Source organism: Colius striatus, chromosome 11, assembly GCF_028858725.1.
Source record: "Colius striatus isolate bColStr4 chromosome 11, bColStr4.1.hap1, whole genome shotgun sequence".
Taxonomy (NCBI): domain Eukaryota; kingdom Metazoa; phylum Chordata; class Aves; order Coliiformes; family Coliidae; genus Colius; species Colius striatus.
Window position 1 is genome coordinate 18,099,604 of NC_084769.1, and position 18,312 is coordinate 18,117,915.

Genomic DNA, 18,312 nt, shown 5'->3' on the forward strand with positions numbered 1-18,312 from the left:
TGTGTCACACACAGAGTCCACACCAAAGCTCCTGGTGCCTGGCCATCCCTTGAGTTCTGGGCGCACAGGCACTTTGGTGCTGGGGGGGACTCGCAGCTCCCCGTTCCTCTGCGCCCGAGCAGGGCTCGCGATGCTCCGACGGCGCCATGGCGGTGCCGGGCAGCCCAGGCTCCCGGCAGAGGGACCCGTGCCCGCCAGCCTGGCAGGCAGCACCCCTCCATGTCGCCGTCCACACCCCGGCGGCAGGACGGCCCGGGCAAAGCGCTGAGTCACCCCAGCTGTCCCTCCCGCCGGCCGTTCCGGCACGGACCGCCCGGGCAGCTGACTCGGCAGGAAGCCAGGGGCAAGCGGAGCCCGGGGGCTACCCCGGGGCTCGCCGCAGTGGCTGCACCACTGAAGCCAGCGAGCGAGGTCAGTGACCACCCCACGCGCTCCGCTCCTTGCGGAGGCTGCTCCCGGGGAGCGGGGACTGGCGGAGCGGGGCTCGGGCCCCCCACCGCCGCCCAGTCCTCCCGCAGGGCCTCGGGCGGGTGCCACGCAGCCCGCCGCCGCTCCCCCGGGTGTGTGGCCGGCGGGCGGCGGGGCGCGGGAGCCCCGGGCCGTCGGGACGGCGCAGGGGCCGGGCCGGGAGCCGCCGCACCGCCCGCCCGGACACGCCCCCTGTGACGTCACGCTCCCGAACGGCGAGCGCGTGACGTGCCGTGGCGGCGGCTCCGCGGTTGGCTGCGGCCGCCTCCAGCCCCCGGCGGCCCGGCGCGGGGAGCCGCGACACCCACCGGCCGCTGGCGGCCCGCGGCGCTCGGCTGCGGCGCTCAGGTGGGCACCGCTCCGCACCGCACCGCTCCGCAGCGCAGCGGGGCGCGGAGGGACCGGCGCACGGAGGGCGGGGGGGCGTTGCAGCGGGACGCGAGGCAGCGCCGCGGGCGGGGGCACCGCGGGGAGCGCGGCCGGGCAGGTGCGGTCCGCGCTGCCGCCGCTCCCAGGGGCCTGGATCCGCCGGCCGCGGCCCAGGGCTGCTCGCCGGTGGTGGCGGGGGAGGCGAGGACGGGGACGGAAACTTCCAGCAGCGGCGGCGGGCCGGGCAGCCCCGGCAGCGCCGTGTTTACAGCCGGGCGGGGGGCGGGCCCCGGCGGCACCGCCTCGCCGCGCTCCGCGTCAGCTGCTGCGCCCGGGCAGCGCGGGCGGGGGCGAGTGAGTGTCGGCACCCCGGTGCCGGGGAGTGCGGGGCTGGAGCGGCGGCGGCCCGCTTCCGTCCGCCATCCGCAGCAGACCTCCCGGCTGAAGCGTCCCGGGGTGCCCGGGGGACGGCCTCTGCCGAGCCCGTAATCCGCACCAGCCGCTAAGCACCTTAGCGGGCTGCTCCCGGGAGGGCAGGTGGGGGGCGGGGAGCGAAGCGCAGCAGCGGGGCCGGCAGCGAGGAGCTCTGCCCTCGTGCTTGGGCAAGCTGAGATGTGCAGGTGGGAGGGCGGCGCGGCAGCAGCAAGGGAGGCCCGGCTCGGGCTGTGTGTCCGTCCAGGTGGCCGAGGTTTACTCAAGGTGCCAGGGAGCCGTGAAGGATTTGCTCTGAGCTGCTCTTGGGATGACCTGCGGAGTGGCTGGGGTGCCTGGGGAGAGCAGGGCAGCTGCTCTTTCTCTCTCCCACCCAGCGCTGCCAGGCTGTGCCTGCGGACCCCCTGACCTTGCCTTTCACCCCGCTGCAGTGACTCAGTGGGACAGCCACACGTCATGGTGGACTACTACGAAGCGCTGGGGGTGAGCCGCAATGCCACCGCCGAGGACATCAAAAAGGCGTAAGTGCGTGGCAGGCCTGTCCCTGCCCGTCAGGCACAACGGCCTGAGCCACCCCCTCTGCTCCTGGCGCCAGTGGGCTGGTGGGGACAGGGCCCAGCTCCAGAGGTGACAATCCAGCCTTTGTTTCCTTTGTGTGGAGGCCAGAGCAGGGCCAGGCTTTGCTCTTGCACAAAGGCATCTTTTGGTGGGGTTTGGTCCCTTTGTCCCTTTGGTCACAGCTCGGGGCTGGGGGATGGAGGCCAGAGGTGAGTCCCACTGGTATTTAGAGGCATCCTCTCTCTGCCAGACAGTGTGTGGATGGCAGAGGACTGGAGTGCAGGGACTCTGCTGGCATCAGGGTCAGGGGGCTGGAACTCAGAAGGTGAGGAGCTGTGTCCCCCCTGGCAGGGATATAAGCCTGTTGGCAGGTCTTGTGCTGTGCACTAGACACTGCAGGGAAGCCCTGGGGGAAGACAGAGCCTCTTACAGCGCCCACTTGGCATCCTGTTGAGGTCTTGCTGCTCTCACTGGGGTGAGGCATCACCTGGGGTGAACAGTTAGGGACTGGAGGCTTGCCTGGGAGGGACAGAGGCAGGGGACAGAGGTCCCTGCTGTGGGAGCTTCCTGAGAGTGGTTGAGAGAAGCTGGGCATCCTGGGTCAACCCAGGACTGCTTGTGCTCACCTGGTCCCAGGAGGACCCCAGCAACCTCTGGTCCTTGTATGCCTATGATGGAGTCTGGGAGGGCTCAAGAGAAAACCTGTAAACATTGTGTGGAGCCACTACCCAGGGCAGCTGAGACAGGCACAGGCTGCACTACTGAGGCCGTGCTGCAAGTATTTACTTGGGAAGTGAACTGAGCAGTCCAGGAAGCTCCCAATTGATGCCTGAGGCTGTAGGGTGATGAGTGAAGCAGGCTCAGGGTGCCCCTGCCTACAGGCTTGGAAACAGGGGAGTCCCTGACACAGGAGCCCCTGCTGCCCAAGGGCTGCTGTGTGCCCATGGCTGCTCATCTGTGCAGGTACAGGAAGGCCGCGCTGAAATGGCACCCGGATAAAAACCCAGACAACAAGGAGTACGCCGAGCAGAGGTTCAAGGAGATCGCTGAAGCATATGAAGTGCTGTCAGACAGTAAGAGGCCGTGGTGCTGTCTCGTGTGTCCCCCCTGCCCTTGAGGCTTCCGGCCCTGGGGTATCCTGCTGCTGGGCTCACCCAGGGGACATCCCTGGGTGTCCCCCGGATGCAGCGGGTCTCTCTGGCTTTACCACCAGCTTGTGGGGCTTGGTTACCTCCCCATGCATCCCCCAGAATGGCTCTTGGGAGAGATGCTGAGCGCTGGCCTCCAGGATGAAGTCTTCCCGGCGGGCTGATACTTGCATGCACTTGCCTGATGCCCTCACTGGGGTTGGGAGCGATGCTGGTGCAGCGGGCGTTCGTGCCACCCCCATGGCTCCCCGCTGTTCTGCAGCTCCCTCAGCTGGGGGAAGTGTAAGTGCTCCTGCCCATAGCTGGCAGCAGCTTCCCCGCAGTCTCCTTTCTCCTTCCAGAGCAGAAGCGCGATGTGTACGATCGCTACGGCAAGGACGGACTGATGGGGGCAGGTGAGTGGGTGGGCAGGGCCGCAGGGGCCAGTGCAGCTCTGGGTACGGCCCCATCCGCACGCCCTGGCGTCACTCACCCTTCGGGGGGTTCTCACTCTGAGCCTCTTCCCTCTGGCAGGACCAGGGGGCTCCAGGGCCGATGCTGGGGCGCCTGAATTCACCTTCACCTTCCGCAGCGCTCACGACGTCTTCCGGGAGTTCTTCGGCGGGCGAGACCCCTTCGCTGATTTCTTTGGTGTGTGCGGGGCAGGGGGGGGGCAGGGGCTGGCTCTGGGGCACCGCTCTGGCCCCGAGGCAGCCCCTGGGCTGGAGGACAGAGCACAGGGCCGGCCCTGGCAAGGGGTCCCCACGGCACTGCTCCTGGCTCACCAAGCCGCCAGGGCAGTGCTGATGGGGTGGGGGGGTCACTGCCTTCCAGATGAGATGCTGCCCTTCTCTGAGCTGCGAGGACCCGGCCCCCGGCACCACCGGGGAGGCCACTTCTTTTCCCCCTTCCCAGGATCCTCAGGTAGGAGATGCTGCCAGTCCCTGCCTGGCAGAGCAGTCCCGGGACACCGTGTCCCCGCTTCCTTGTGCCCTCCGCCAGCACTGACCTTGGCACTCCCTCCTCCAGATTTCTTCGCCTCATCCTTCAGCTCGGGTGCTGACGCAGGGCTGGGCTTCCGCTCCGTCTCCACCTCCACCACCTTCGTTAACGGCAAGCGCATCACCACCAAACGGTGAGGGCAGCGCCGGCCTGCCCCGCAGCCCCCACCGGGCCCTGGGCCCTGCAGCCTACTGCAGCCGTGCTCTGGCTGCCTGGCTCCTGACGGGCCCACCGGCCTTCTGTCTGCCTGCAGGATCATTGAGAATGGGCGGGAGCGGGTGGAAGTGGAGGAGGACGGGGAGCTGAAGTCGATCCACATCGATGGTGAGAAGCGGCACTGCAGACTGACTTGTTAAGTCTGGCAGTGCCAGCTCCTGGTGCCCTTTCCCTTAGGGGACCCCTCTTCTCATTTGGGATGGCCACGGGTGCTGCATCTAGGCCTGGGTTTTGGGCTGAGCACTGGTTGGTTCTGCTTTGGGGACTCTGCCGTGGAGGGCAGAAGTTGCTGGGTCCCAGTGCTGCTTTGAGGAGCTGGAATGGACGTGACCCCCATCATCTGCCCTGGTCCCCACAGGTGTCCCCGATGACATGGCGCTGGGGCTGGAGCTGAGCCGGCGAGAACAGCAAGCCTTCCCCAGCCCCCGCGCCCCCTCACCCCCGCCACCCACCCCACACCGGCCCCCCAATTCCTCTCCCGTCTGCCTCTACACGGACAGCGAGGACGAGGATGAGGACTTGCAGCTGGCCATGGCCTACAGCCTCTCGGAGATGGAGGCTGCGGGGCACCACCGAGCAGGTGGGCACAGCCCCGGCGCCCAGCCGGCCCCGGGGGGCAGCCCTGGCACTCCCTCCTCTGCCCGCAGAGCCCGCGAGCCCCGGCCCAGCAGGGGCCCGGAGCGGGAGCTGCTGGGGGCTGGCACAGCAGCGGGGCACGAAGCAGCCCACAAAGCCAAGCAGTGGCACTGCCCTCTGCTCTGAGCCTGGGGTTGGGCTTGTGCTCCCCCCTCCCTTGTGGGGCAGGGAGAGGAAAAGGGAGAGTGAGGGCTCACTGCCCGGGCTTCCGTTCCTGCCTCCCCCAGCAAAGGAGGGAGTCTCTCCTGCCCTTCCTCCTTGGTGCCACTTGCATGGGGCAGGGGGGCAATTGGTGGCACCCCAGGCTCAAGGGGACTGCCAGAGTTGGGGGTTGTGGCTCAAATAAGGGCCCTTGGTGGGGTCCTGGGAGGAGGGGCAGCTCCCTGCCCTGACTGTGGACAGTGTGGGGTGCTGGTGGGCTGCTGTGCCCTGGCTATGCCCACTCTGCCTGGCTGCTCTGCAGAGGGGCAGGGGCACCAGCCAGTGCCTCCCTAGACGCTGCCCACCCTGCCTGGGCTGGCGAGCTCTGGGCCAGGCTCTCCCTCCTTGCAAGGAGGCGTTCATGTGTGGACTCTGCTTTGTGCCTTGTGTGTCTTTCTCTCCCATGAATGCTGTTGTTCCTGCCTGTACCACCTCCTCCTCCGGCCTCCCCATTGCAGACCCTGCCTGGTGCCCCCGTTCCCTACACTTTGCACACTCTGCAGGGCACTGTCACTCCCTGCCCCTCACCTTGGCCTGGGGCACTGGGTCCCTCCCTGCTTCCCGCAGCAGCAGTGAACCTCAGTGATGCTCACAGGCTTTCCCTCACTTGCTCTTGTCCTGCCTTGGCTCTCCTCCTCTTCCTCCTCCTCCTGGGCCTTGCTCCCTCCCTCTCTGCCCTTCCCCAGGCCTGGGCTGAGGAGGGTTTCACGGGTGCTGTTGTGTCCCCCCTCCGCTTGTCTCCCCAGGTGTGTTCTGAGGCTGCTGCGCCCGGGGACCGCGCGTGCCCACGGAGGCTCTCCCAGCCAGGACTCCGCTTTGTCCCTGCACGGCCACCCCCTGCCACCCCCTTCCCCAGCACCCTCTGGCTCCGTAGGATGTGGCAGGGAGGGGGGCATTGCAGGGCTTATGGCTGAGCAATACCTGGGGAGGGGTGGGAGGGAAGGCCCCAGGCATCATGAGCTGTTGATGGGGGGGCTGGAGGGGGAAAGCTGTAGGTTAGGCTGCAGGAGGAGTGTGCTGGTGGCAGCACAGCTGGGCTCAGCCCTCCTCCTTGCTTTATTTCCCCCCCCATCCCATTCCCCTTCTGCTGAGGGCCGTCAATAAACCTATTTGCAGTAGTTGCTGCCTGCAGGCTGTCTCTAAGCTGGGGGCTGCGGTGGGTTGCACAACTGTCTGGCAGTTGTGGGGTGCAGGTTGTGGCCTCCTGACATGAGGGAGTGGGGGACTCCTGTGCCCAACCCCCCCATATAGTCAGAGGCCAGGCCTGGCTGCAGCTGCACGAATGTGACACGAGAACTTTATTCACATCAAGATACAAAATTATATTTCTCTAGAAACTTCTCTTCTGCTCGAGTGACAAAGGGGGAAGCACACGGAGGGGACCTGGGGCTGGGCCAGGCCCCCCTGCCCACTCCTGCACGGAGCAGGAGAGAGCTGGCACAGGAGAGCCAGGCTGGGGTGCAGGAGAGCAGCTGCGGCACCTCACAGCATCCCCTGGTCCCCTGTTCTGCAGGGGATAGGGGACATGAGCCCAGGCCCCTCTGCAGTGGCAGCAGGTGTCCTCCCCGCAGAGAAGGGGCAGGGGGATCAGGGGAGGTGGGAAAACAGAGGCAACAGCACAGACAGCATTTTACAGGGAAAGCAGCAGGGCCAGGACAGCGTGCGAAGCCGGGGGCACGGGGGCAGACGAGAGGGGAGGGCTCCTGGCCGTCACTGCGGCAGCGCCTTCAGGATGGCGTTCACTTCCTCAGCCACGGCCGTCAGCGCGAACTCAAACTGGTCCTGGGGGGCAGAGGAAGGAGGAGGCATGAGGGTCCCCCCCAGCCCAGCCCCAGGGCCTATGCATGCTCAGGCAGGGAGGAGAGCCCCAGGCTGGGGGGTACCTTGGTCTGCACCATGCCGGGCCGCTGGTCTCGGATGTGCTCCAGCGTAGCAGCTATATCTATCTCCTTCACCCCTGGGGCAGAGGGGGAGGAGGGTGGTGGGAAGAGGGCAGAGAGACTCGAGCAGCCAGCTCCGTGTCCCCCGGCCAGGGCAGAAGCAGGGCTGCCCTGCACTTACCTTTGGCCATGCGGTTCAGGACCATGTCGACGAGGATGTACGTCCCGGTCCTGCCAGCACCATCACTGCAAGACACAGGCACTTGGAGCTGCAGTGCCCACGGAGCAGAGGGGACGAGCAGCAGTGCCCAGCCCTGGCCTGTGGGTCCCAGCCCTGCAGTGCCCCCAGCCTGTACCCACCCCCTCAGTCCCAGCCGTACCTGCAGTGCACGATGATAGGGCAGGAGCGACCCCGGTAACACTTGTTCACCTTCCTGCAAGGACAAGAGAGAGTAGATCAAGGCTCTGCCACTCTGGGCTCAAAGTGGTGCTGAGGCAGTGGGGCAGCAGGCAGCCCATGATGTGGCCCTGGAGGCCTGGTGCTTGGCTCCTCCTGCCTCCCCTGCAGTGCTGGGCACAGGATGGGGAGCACAGGGGGAACGGGGCCAGGGCAGGGAGAGGATTCCAGCTCCTGGGGTGCCCAGCCTGGGGAGGGGAGCAGTGGCAGGACCCCCCCACCCCAGGAGCAGGTCTGGTCCGGAAGCTGGGGGCCAGGCGCCGGCGGGGCTCCAGGCATGCTCCATGCAGCAGGCACGGCTGCCAACGATCACTTTTGTGACTATGCAACTGGAGCCAGATTACTAGCTGCAAATCACAAAAATGACGCCGGCAGCTGCGAGAGAGAGACAGGGACAGCCAGAGACAGAGAGCGTGAGCGGGACAGACAGAAGGGTGACATGCTCAGGGCCCCTCTGCTGCCCTAAGCAGCGTCCCTGACTCCACACAGCCTGGGGACAGTGGCCAGCCAGTCCCTGGCAGGAACCCACTGCCATCCAGGGGCCCTGACACCCCAGCAGGCACTGCCTGCAGTCCCCCTGGGAGCAGTGCCAGCCCCGCAGCCCTCTGCCCAGGCGAGCCAGGGAGCTGCAGCTGGCAGTAGAGCACAGGCAGCAATGGGGCCCTGCTCTTCAAGGCTGGCTCTATGGGTTTCTTCTTGCTGTCATGGCTGTGGAGGGTGCCAGACAGTGCTGTACACCATGCCAGCTCCAGGGAAGAGCACACTGGGGCTGGAGAGCCCTGGCAACCTCATCTGGAGGTTTCTTACCCACTGAGCTCTGCCGAGCCTCAGCCTAGAAGCCGATTGTTCTGCTCCTGCCCCTGCATAGCAGCCTTCCCGCCCCTCGAGCTGGTCTGTGCCTCGGCCCTGACCCTCATCACACTGGCAGCGATGTCCTCGCCCCTCAGTGCCACTGTGATCGGGACCACTGCCGGCTCCCCGGGGGCTGGCCCGGCAGCAGGGTCGGGGGAGGGGAGGGGGCTCACCTACGGAAGTCGAGGAGGGGCCGGGTGGTGGTGGGGATGCCGTCGGCCGGCCAGCTGAGGAAGTGGAATTGCGTAAGGGTGCGCGTCTCCTGCGACTGCACGTTCTTCAGGTAGAAGCTGCGCACCAGGAAATCCTCACACCAGATGTGCTCCGACACCAGGTTCACCTGCTCGGGAGAGGCAGCCAAGGGGTGTCAGCGCCGGGCAGGGCTGTGCTCGGCTGCAGGATGCTCCTTGCCCCGGGCTACCGGCCACACTTGCCTCATAGATGTGGTAGAGAGAGGAGCCTTCGTCCGGCCAGTAGCGGTCACACTGCTTGACGCTGTCCTCAGCCAGCGGGCTCAGCATGACGATGACAGTGCAGCCGTGCTCCCACACCATCTGTACGCCAGGCACAGGGAGTGGCGGGTCACTGCCCAGGCAGGAAGGTGGCCCGGCTCGGGGGCAGCAACCAGAGGGACTCGGAGGGGTTGGCACAGCTGGGTGACACTCACCTGCCAGAAGTCAGCAATGGTGTGGGACAGAGGTCCCTGCGTGGCAATGTATGCGGGCATCCGTGGGTCATGCTCGATCTGCGGGGGGAAAGTGGGTGTCAGGCTGCCATCCAGGGAAAACAGTGTGAAGGCTGCACGCCCTTCAACCAAGGGCTAGGGAAAGGAGAGGGGGGATATACTCCAGGGGTGATGGGAGATCTTTGGGTGCCACAGCCGTGAGGGAAGTGGGCTTTAGCCATGTCTGAGCAATGGGGCAGGCACATTGCTCACATCCATAGCCTATGGGGATGGGGGCTCAGTCCCAGAGTGGGAGCCTTGCCAGGCTGAGCATGGCATAGAGAGGGGCAGAGGGCAGGAGCCCCCGCTGATCACTCACGATCGGACTGGCGTTGATGAAGTCGCTGCGGGATGGGTTGCTCTCAGCTTTCAGCTTGACCCTCACGTGGTCATCTGGGGAAACAGGGATGTGGTGAGTGCCAGGGGATATGGTGTGGCCTGGGAATGCAGTGAGTGCATGAGAGAGCTGAGGGCACACCCTGGCATCCTTGTGCCCCTCAATGCCCTCACAGCCCTGGGAGCTGGCCCCTGGGGCAGGGTGGCGGGGATGCTCACAGGGCACGTAGTCGGGGTTGCGGTTCTTCTTCAGGTTGGTTTCGCTCTGGGCAACAGAGCAGACACTGGGCTCGGCCTGGTAGGCACAGAGAGCCTGCCACTCCTTGGCCAGCCGGTCCCGGTTGCGGAGGTGGTCCTCCATGTAGGCCTGGGGCAGAGAAATGGGGGTCGGTCCGGCAGCAGTGGGGGGATCCGTGGGGGACTGGGGAGGGGGACCAGGGGGCCGCTGCCTCACCAGGATCATGTGCCCGGTGGAGATGTCCATGTTGGACTGGACGGGCTCCTCGCACCAGGAGGGCGTGCTGCTGTGGGAGCTGGGGCTGGGCTGCGGGGCGTCGCTGAACTGGGACGAGACGCTGCTGACCCGTGAGGTCTCCGCCGGTGCCTCGGCACGGCCAAAGAGAGACTTGGCAGCCATGTGCTGGCGGCACAGCTCCTGCGGGAGAGACCGCAGAAGAGCCCTGTGCCGGGGCCACAGCGCCAGCCCCACGCAGCCCAAGGGCTGCCAAGGCGGCGGCGTGTCCTGCCGGGTCCCACAGCCCTACCTGGTACTCGAGAGTGGTGTCGGCAGCGCCCTCGGGCCCCAGGGCGGCCAGGCGCTCCTTCTCGCGCTGCTTGGCGTGGCGCCGCAGGCAGAAGGCCGCGGCGGCGGCGATGCCGATGCCTGCCACGCAGGCCAGCGCGATGAAGGTCAGCAGCACTGAGTGGAAGCCGTCGCGGAAGCGGGCCGGGCGGGAGTAGGCGGCAGCCTCGTTTCGCTGGGGATGCAGCCAAGCAAAGGTTAAGGCAGGCATCTGCATGGGGCTGGGCGGGGGTGCAGGCAGAGACCCCACTCTGCACCATATTTGGGGTTGTTGGGGGTTAAAACAGACTGAGGGCAATCGGTACTGTGCTGATTCTCCCAGCACCCTTAGCTGAGGCAGAGCTGGTGGCACTGGATATCACTGGGGTGAGGCACAGTGCACCCACCCGCTTGCTGCCTGGGGCATTGCTCACACCACTCTCTCTGGAAAGCAGAGTCTAGCTAAGCCCAGGCAGCAGTGACCTGCTGCTCCTCTGTTTCCAGCACCCAGGGCTGCTCCCCAGGGCAGTCCCAGTCTGAGCTGCCCTGCTCCAGAGCAGGCAGCAGCTCAACAGAGCTCAGGCTCAACGAGCTGGAGGTCAGTGAGGGCCAGATTCAACCCAAAGGGTTAATGACAAAGGATTGGGCCACTGCAGCACTGGGTCCAGTGTAGCAATCTCTGCTCCCAGGGGACTTGCCCAGATGGGGCTGGATCTCCCCTGCTGCCACTGCTTCAGGGCTGGACATGCTGGGGAATGTGCTGATACTGCCAGAGGGTTGATGACATCCCAGCCATGGTTGCTGGGAAACAGATCTGCCCCATTGCTCTCCTCAGCTGGTGGACAGGGCAGCCCCTGCCACCTTGCAGGCAATGCCTCCAGTCCAGAGCTCCTTCCCTGTGGCTGGAGGAGGCAGACCAATCCGTGCCAGTCCTATGCTGGGATGGTGCTGAGCCCTTGCTGGATGAGACATCCCCCCTTCCATAAGGTTGAGACCCCTAGGGCCTTGTCCCAGAGCTGCTAGTGTCCAGGAGCTACCCTCTCAGCAGCCAGGTCCTGGGGCAGCACTGTCACCAAATTCCCTGTGCCCAATGAAGTGCCAGAGCCTGCCATTACCTCACTACCACAGCCTCCCATTGGCTACAAGCCTGATGAGATTTCCAAGTGAACACTGCATCAGCATCCCCTACGTCATCTTCATCATCATCATTGCCTGGGGAACTCCCTGTCCCCCAGCCTCGACAGCCTCAGAACCTGGGGGCCAGTTCGACTGCTTCCAGGGGTACCACCAGAGCTGGCACTCCCTAGGGCACCCAAGCAGGAGCAGCCCCACGGACCCTGGAAGTGTCAGAAGGTCTGGAGATATCAAGATACCCCTCCTAAGGCCTGCTTTTGCCCTGCTGTCCCCCTGCCTCTCTTTACATCCCTTTTTCCTCCAATCTTGCACCAGTCTCACCAAGTTCAGAGCCTGGGGCGGGTAGGGGAGGTAAAGGAAAAGCACAAGCTGGTCTGGAATGGGGAGGTCTGTGCAGAAGAGGGCTCACAGAGGTGCCTCAGCCTCCTCTGAGCTCCAGCTCCGTCATCTCTGCCATCTCTCCCAGCTCCTGCCACTTGCCACATCAAAAGGCATTGCCATAGCAACGTTCCACATGTTGCTGATAGAGACAGGCTGCCTTGGTGGCCAGGCCACCCCTTCTCCACGGCCCTCTCCTCCCTCTCCAAAGTCCCCTCTTCTTTCCTCTCTGCCCTCAGCTATGGACACAGGGCAGGAGGATGAGAAACAGGGACTCCAGGTTGGGAATATGCTGCCCCACTTCCCCTCCTCAGGCTGCAAACACAGGAGCCAGGCTCAGTATCCCACCTCCAGCAGCTGTTTCCTCCCAGGAGACTGTTCCTGAGGGTCCCCAGAGGAGCACGGAGAGGGGGTGCTCCTCTCCAAGCACACAGCTCCTGCTCCATCCCTGCCTTCAGCTGTTTTGCCATTCCCTGGGGTCACAATGGCATTTTGCCTGCTTGGCTGTGGTCTCTGGGGTGCTCTGGGCACAGCCTGGTGCAGGGGTGCCCAGGCCAAAGCTCAGATGGAGTGTGCAGGCTGGAGGGAGGTGAGGATGAGGATGGGCCCTGCAGGGTGCAGCCTGCAGCCCCCAGGTCTTGGATGGAAGGGGGAACGCCTGCAGGAGACGCTCAGAATTGCCTTCAAACCCCATGGAGTTTGTGTTTTGGAAAGAGTTGAGTGCCCTGGGAGCACAGGCAACTGGACAGCAGCAGGCTGCTGGGTGGAACGGGATCACTGGGGTGCTCTGGCCCATCCCAGATAACCCGGGTCTGCCTCCAACACAGCAGCCCAAACACTGCCCAGAGCCCCCTGCTCCTCAGCTGCCCCCAGCCCCACGGGGACAGCTCACTCACAAAGACCCCTGTGCCACAGAGCCGGGACACAGCGCATATCTGAGCTGGTCCCCAGCGGCAGCCGCCCCGCTGCCCTGGCCCCAGCCCCGAGGGATGCTCACTCCTACCTCTCCCACTCCTGTCTGCACAATCTTCAGGCCCAGCTCTGCCTCCAGCTCTGCCTTCACTTGCTCTGTGGATGGAGAGAAGATTGTCAGAGGGGTGCACCCCCTCCACTCAAGAAACACCCCCAAGAGACAGATCCAAAGGATACCCCCAACAGCCACCCACCCCACACCAGCTTCCCAGTTTACCCAAAGGCATTGGGATGTATGGTGGGAGCCCCCTCTTCCCTAGTCCCTGGGAACAGACACCCCGCACCTGAGGGCAGGAGAAGAGCAGAGCAGGATGTGCGGTCCCTGCTTGACTCACCAGCCCGGTTGGCCACGTCCGCTAGCGAGAGGTTGTGGGGGTTCTGCCGGACGCGGAAGGTGAGCGCGGGGCCCACAACGCTGCCAGGGAGGGGGGGACACAGTGTGAGAAGCACAGCCCCTCTCTCCACCCCCACCACAGCCCAGGCCCCCCGCCCAGGCTGGCTGTGAGGGCAGCACCCCGCGGCCCCGCTCCCCTCACCTGATGTTGATGAAGCTGGCCGTGGAGAGGTGCAGGTGCTTGGCCAGGAGCTCCAGCAGCCGCACGCCGGCAGCCAGCCCCAGGGGCCTGCAGGGGCAGTGGCAGAGTCGGGGACAGCCCACACTCCCCGCGGCCAGGGAAGGGGGACAGGCGGGCTCGCGGGGTCCCACGCATGCAGGGAGGGCTGTGCTGGCTGCAAGGGGGTCAGGGAAGCAGGGGGCAAGGGCATGGGGATACGTGGTGAGGAGGGTGGGCTGACAACCCCTCTTGCACACGAGTGTGAACAGAGGCAGATGTGCACACACACTCGACTGAACCTGTCGCACAGCAGCGAGCTCTGGTCTTGGCATGGGCTGAGAGAGAAAGGCTTTGGGTGGGTGAGTGGGTGGAGAGGGGATGCGGGAGTTGACCTCCGCGAAGACCCGACCTCCCCCAGAGACCCAAACTGGCTCAGCCAAGCCGTGGCAGCCGGTGGGGTGGGCGGGGAAGACAGAGACCCTCCCCACAGGCGCGCACACCCCCTGCCCGACCCCCGCTCTCACTTCTGGTCCGTGATGATGTAGCTGTATTCGTCGGGCGGCCGCACGCCCTGCCGCGCCACTCCAGCCTTCGTCTCCGTGTAGCTCTTTTTCTCCATCACGATCGGCTTCCCGGGGCTGAGCACGTCCTCATGGCGTCCCTGTTGCGGCTCGGGCCGGGGCGCCGGCGAGGACGCTGCCCTGCCCCTCGGCTCGGCGCCTGGGGAGCTGCTGACTGGGATTTTGGGAGGTGGGACTGTGGAGGAAGGGCGCACCGGCTCCTCTCCGTGCTGCATGTCCCCCTCTGTTACCTGGAAGAAGGAAAGGAGAGGAGCTGAGACCTTGGAGGAGAGCCCTGGAGGGCTGCCCCGACACCACCTTCCTCACCCCCCTTCCCCCCATATATCCCACCTGTGGCGTGGCACCTCCTCCAGCATTACCCTGTGGCAAAACCACCCGTTTTGCTGTGGGCGCTTCGGGGCCAGCAACACCTGGGAAGGAGGGAGGCAGAGGTCCTGTGGCACCCATCCCAAGAGCCAAACCCCTCTGCCCCAAAACAGGGTGTGCTGGCACCCACCACTGCCTGTCCCTGGCTGCCCAGTCCCTGTGCCCCACTCACCAGAGCTCTGGAGCAGCTGAAGCAGGGTGGAGAGGCTGCTCAGCTGCTGGGGGCTCAGCTCTGGCAGCCCCAGTCCGTAGCTGGCCAGGAGAGAGGCCAGCCTCTTCAGGGCAGCATCTGCAAGAAGACACAGCATCACATCAGATGCTCTGCATCTGCAGAGGGACCACTGGGCTGGGGACACAGCAGCTGGGGCAGGTGGGGCTGGGGGGATGTGTTGCCCATGGGCACAAAGTCAAAGGGCAGGGAGAGTCTGAGCCATGAGGAATATGGCTGTGGGGACACAATGAGGGCTGGTGCCTGGCTGCAGGACATTGTACCTGTCTGTGCAGGGGGTGGCTGGGCAGCCAAAGGTGCTGGCTGCTCCCTCTCCTCCACATCCCTGTAGTTACTGGGGAGTCGCAAGCTGTGCCGGAGCCTGGTGCTGGCAGGGTCCGAGTGGCTGGCTTTCTCTCTGGGCAGGGAAAGCATACCCAAGTCTTGGAAGAGATGCCCCCCGTCTGTTCCTGGCTGCCCACCATAGGAGGGCACAGGGCTGGCCCCAAAAAGGGCCTGGGCAGGGACCCGGCCCAGCAGCGAGGAGGTGTCGGGGTTCTGCCTGGCTGAGCTGCTGGGGAGCTGGTGAGAGCCATCCTGGTAGCCAAACTGCAACCAAAACACAGAGCCACCACAATCAAACCTCACAGGGCCCTTCTGCCACCCCGTGGCAGGGCATCCAGGAGCCAGCAGAAGGAGGGTGCTGGGATCACAGCAGCCCCCTGCCCATTTCTCCCTTGCTGCGGGGGAGAAGGGAGCTTGTTCCCATGGCTTACCTTGTGATAGGAGTATGGGTTGAGCAGAGCCTCCTCGTAGCCCAGCTGGGGTGGGGGTGGCAGCAGGAGATGCTCCAGGTATCGCTGCAGCAGGGGGGAGGGCAGCAGTGGTGGGGGCTGCCCCAGATGCTGGGTGGCTGGCAGGCCGGGGTCCACAGGCAGCGGGGCTCGCCGTGGGGACCCACGGAGGGGCAGGGACCTCGGGAGCAAACGGTGCTGTGGTGACTCACCTGGCTAACAGGGACAGTCCTTCCCAGAGCCCCAGCTGGAGGACAAAGCCCTGGCTGCCCTGCTGGGCCCTGCCTGCAGGCTGGCACTGCCCTACCTGTCCCTGGGCACTGGCTCCAGCGAGGGCGGTGGGCGCAGGCGGGGGATGCGCTCCATCTCCTGCGAGATCACGTATTGGGTGATGCCATCCTGCCACGAGAGCCCTGCCATGGGGAGCGGGAGTGAGACACGGAGCAGGCCTGGGGACCACAGGGCAAGCATACTGGGAGGCCACCCTGGTGTCCTGATACTGCGTGCCATGGCCTGGGTTTGGCCCCGCTCCTCCCAAAATCAGCTGTAACCCCTCCTCAGCCCACCCTGAGTCAGCAGGACCCCAGAGAGCCCTAGTGCCACTAGGCAATGCTGGCTGAATCTCCCTCCCCACCAGGCCACAGCAACTCCCCTCATGCTTTGCTCCCCTTCACCTTGTGCCATAAGATGCTGCAAGACATCTTGCAGGCGCTGGAGCACAGGAGAGGTGACCTGGAAGTAGGGTCTGTCCTGCCCAGAACCCGCCTGGCACTGCCCAAACAGCCCATCTGCAAGAGAGGGGAGGGAGATGGCAGGGCAGATGGATGAACGTGCCTGGGGTGACGGTCTCTGGACCAGCTTCACCATTCTTCTGCCATGCCAATCCCCCCTACTGCAACGCAAGCTCCCCTGCGCCCTCCACATCCCTTTGGAAAGGAAAAGAGGATTCTTGCACACCCCCCAGCCACTCACCCTGCACGCACACCTCCTGGGGAGAGCACAGCCTCCGGTCAAACAGGCAGCCTGGGACAGACAGACAGATGGGCCACTCAGCACAGCATTCAAGAGGGCTCCATCAAGATTTTCTCATGAGCAGCTGCTTGGAGAACGCCACTCTCCAGGGAAGTCATAAGGGTATAGTAGTGATGTGGGAGGCACAGCCTGGTAGCCAGGGCAGGGCCTCAGTGCCAGCATTCCTCCCACCCAAAGCTGAGATTGGGTCTGTGTACAGCATCTGTCCCTGGCTCTCGGGAGCAGGGGGAGGCCTGAAGATTTTTGGGGTGCCAGCAGATAGAAGGGGAAGGCTGAGGGGACAGAGATCTGCAAGACTATATCTGTTGCCCTCCTACATGTGTCTCTACGAAGTAAGGACACAGACCTGCACTCTGTGACACCGGGGTCCCACTTTCCCTAAAAGGGGGACCCCAAAACACACATGCAGCGGGTGCATGTGTCTCTCCACCTCCTTCGGGGGGCAGCACTTGGGTCGGGGGCGGCTTCTCCCTTCCTCTCCCCCCCCGCCCGCCCCGTCTCGGTCCAAGACCGTCAGCAGCGAGACGGCATCAGGCGATGACTCAGCCCCGGATGGCGAGGAAGGAACGAGAAAACAACCGGGGGGAGGGGAGGGAGGGGCCCGCCGCGGGGGAAGGGGGCAAGTGGGGATGGGGGACTCCGAAAGCCGGACACCCTCGGGCCCGTTCCGCCCCCCCGGGGCGCGGCCCAAGGCAGGCGCAGGACCCCAGTGCCGGGGGGAGAGGCCGGGGGCGGCGGGAGCTGGGGGGGCCGGGCCGGGCCGGTGGGGCCGGGCGGGCGCTGTCCGCGGTGCTGAACCAGCGCAGCCGCCTCCCGCCGGGACGCGCCGCTCTGCTGGGAAGGTAGGCGGCACCGGTCCCGCGGGGCTCTCCCGGGCGGGACGGGACTCGGCCGCAGCCGCTTCGGCCCCGCACCCGTCCGCTCCTGGAGACGCCGGGGACTCGGCGCTGCGGCCGGACCCGTCCCGGCGCTCCTGGGCCCGCCGGAGGACGAGAGATGCAGCAGCCACAAGCGCCCGGGCCGTAGTGAGTCAGCGGCCGCAGGGGCCATGTCGTGCGGAGGGGGCTGCAGCCCTGCTACCGGCAGCGGCACCTGGGTCCCCTAGAGCCCAGGGCAAGTGCCCTACCGGCTGAGGTGGAAGAGAGGAGGCGCACCGGCCCGACCTGGCGTCCCCGGCCGGGCCGCGCTCACCAGCCGAGGGCAGCTAAAGGGCGCCAGGGTCTCGGAGGGAGCCGCCGCTCGGGGCCGCTGCCCCAGGCTCCGCATCCCTTCAGCAGCCTCAGGCATCGGCTTTGCCCCAGGAGGGTCTCCGACCAAGCACCGCCGCGCTCCCGCCGGTTTCGATCGTCCCCGGGGGCGGCAGCAACTCTCCAGCCGGCGGGGTGTCCCGAGGGCAGCCCCGTCAGCCTGGTAGCCCCAGGAGAGGGGCGTCCCTGGCGCCAGTGACGCACACGCGGTGCCGGCACCAGGCTGCCCCTCTCCCGCTTACCGCCGGGCGCCAAGCCCGGCGCTGCGCGCCGTGACGGCACCCATGGCAGCGGTGACAGCGCCGGACGCCGAGCCCCCTGCCCTGCCGCTCCCCGTCAAACGTCCCCCGGCCCGGGGCGCCGCCCTTACCCAGGGCCCCGTTCTCACCGTGCGCGGCAGTGGCGGTAGCGGAGGCCCCGCCGTCCCGCAGCAGCCCGCGGCCGGCCAGGAGAAGGAGGCAGAGGAGCGCCCGGAGGAGCCGCCGCCCCATGCTCCGCTCACGGCCGCACCATGGCGCACCCGCCGGCCGCGCCCCCGCCACCGCCGCCGCCAACCCGAGCCCCGCCGCGCCGCGCCGCAGGCCCCGCCCGCCGCCGCCTCCCCGCCAATGGCACACGGCCTCCTGCTGCCAGGGCACGCCCCTCCACGCCGCAGCCAATCAGAGACGCGGCCCTCTTTCCCCTCCAACATGGGGCTCACGCCTTCCCGTTCCCGAGCGAGGCCAATTACGTCGCGCCCCGGGGTGAGCCGGCCGAGCACCGCGCCAATCGCGGCCTCCCCGGAGGCGAGCCACGCCCCCTGGGGGTGTGCCACCGCGCCGGCGGCGCCTCCGCCAATCACCGCCCTGCCCCTTCCCGGCCCCGCGGCCCCACTGGCTCCCGCGCGGGCCACGCCCCTGAGGAGTGCCCAATGAGCGGCGAGCACCGGGCCACACCCTCACACTGCTGCCCGCGGAAGCACCCCGGGAAGGCCGCGCTGCCTGGCCCGGGAGCGGGGATTGGGGGCA

General features: G+C 66.2%; 2 protein-coding genes across 5 annotated transcripts; one reads left to right on the forward strand and one right to left on the reverse strand.

Annotated features, from left to right (window-relative positions):
* The first annotated feature begins 327 nt into the window (after positions 1 to 327).
* On the forward strand, positions 328 to 6,127 carry DNAJB2 (DnaJ heat shock protein family (Hsp40) member B2). 4 transcript variants are annotated; one of them, XM_062004500.1, is made up of 10 exons: positions 333 to 411; positions 1,701 to 1,790; positions 2,791 to 2,900; positions 3,317 to 3,370; positions 3,489 to 3,605; positions 3,789 to 3,878; positions 3,984 to 4,089; positions 4,210 to 4,280; positions 4,531 to 4,752; positions 5,756 to 6,127. In XM_062004500.1, the coding sequence occupies exons 2-10, from the start codon at positions 1,726 to 1,728 to the stop codon at positions 5,764 to 5,766; spliced, it is 846 nt and encodes a 281-aa protein (XP_061860484.1). In that variant the 5' UTR covers positions 333 to 411; positions 1,701 to 1,725; the 3' UTR covers positions 5,767 to 6,127. The 4 variants fall into 4 exon arrangements, with proteins under 4 accessions (XP_061860483.1, XP_061860484.1, XP_061860485.1 ...); XM_062004499.1 differs by lacking the exon at positions 5,756 to 6,127 and having other exon boundaries at positions 328 to 411; positions 4,531 to 5,748; XM_062004501.1 differs by lacking the exon at positions 4,531 to 4,752 and having other exon boundaries at positions 334 to 411.
* A 178-nt stretch (positions 6,128 to 6,305) lies between these two features.
* PTPRN (protein tyrosine phosphatase receptor type N) lies at positions 6,306 to 17,807 on the reverse strand. The gene is made up of 23 exons (XM_062004497.1): positions 17,694 to 17,807; positions 15,999 to 16,049; positions 15,701 to 15,814; positions 15,334 to 15,439; positions 15,009 to 15,207; positions 14,517 to 14,841; positions 14,197 to 14,313; positions 13,989 to 14,068; positions 13,602 to 13,888; positions 13,060 to 13,146; positions 12,859 to 12,938; positions 12,555 to 12,619; positions 10,023 to 10,235; positions 9,713 to 9,913; positions 9,478 to 9,625; positions 9,242 to 9,315; positions 8,866 to 8,943; positions 8,633 to 8,752; positions 8,372 to 8,538; positions 7,270 to 7,323; positions 7,071 to 7,135; positions 6,893 to 6,966; positions 6,306 to 6,791 (listed from the first exon to the last, which is right to left on the reverse strand). Exons 1-23 carry the CDS (start codon positions 17,794 to 17,796, stop codon positions 6,720 to 6,722), a joined length of 2,880 nt encoding a protein of 959 aa, XP_061860481.1. The 5' UTR covers positions 17,797 to 17,807; the 3' UTR covers positions 6,306 to 6,719.
* Positions 17,808 to 18,312: the final 505 nt, after the last annotated feature.

Excerpts from the sequence above, each read along its gene's own strand:
- DNAJB2 (XM_062004499.1), top strand. The coding sequence starts at position 1,726 with ATGGTGGACTACTACGAAGCGCTGGGGGTGAGCCGCAATGCCACCGCC. Across the intron at positions 3,879-3,983 it reads CCCCTTCCCAGGATCCTCAG|ATTTCTTCGCCTCATCCTTC; the intron begins GTAGGAGATGCT and ends TCCCTCCTCCAG. Across the intron at positions 4,281-4,530 it reads GAAGTCGATCCACATCGATG|GTGTCCCCGATGACATGGCG; the intron begins GTGAGAAGCGGC and ends TGGTCCCCACAG.
- PTPRN (XM_062004497.1), bottom strand. The coding sequence starts at position 17,796 with ATGGGGCGGCGGCTCCTCCGGGCGCTCCTCTGCCTCCTTCTCCTGGCC. Across the intron at positions 8,539-8,632 it reads CTCTCTACCACATCTATGAG|GTGAACCTGGTGTCGGAGCA; the intron begins GCAAGTGTGGCC and ends TCTCCCGAGCAG. Across the intron at positions 7,136-7,269 it reads CCTATCATCGTGCACTGCAG|TGATGGTGCTGGCAGGACCG; the intron begins GTACGGCTGGGA and ends TGTGTCTTGCAG.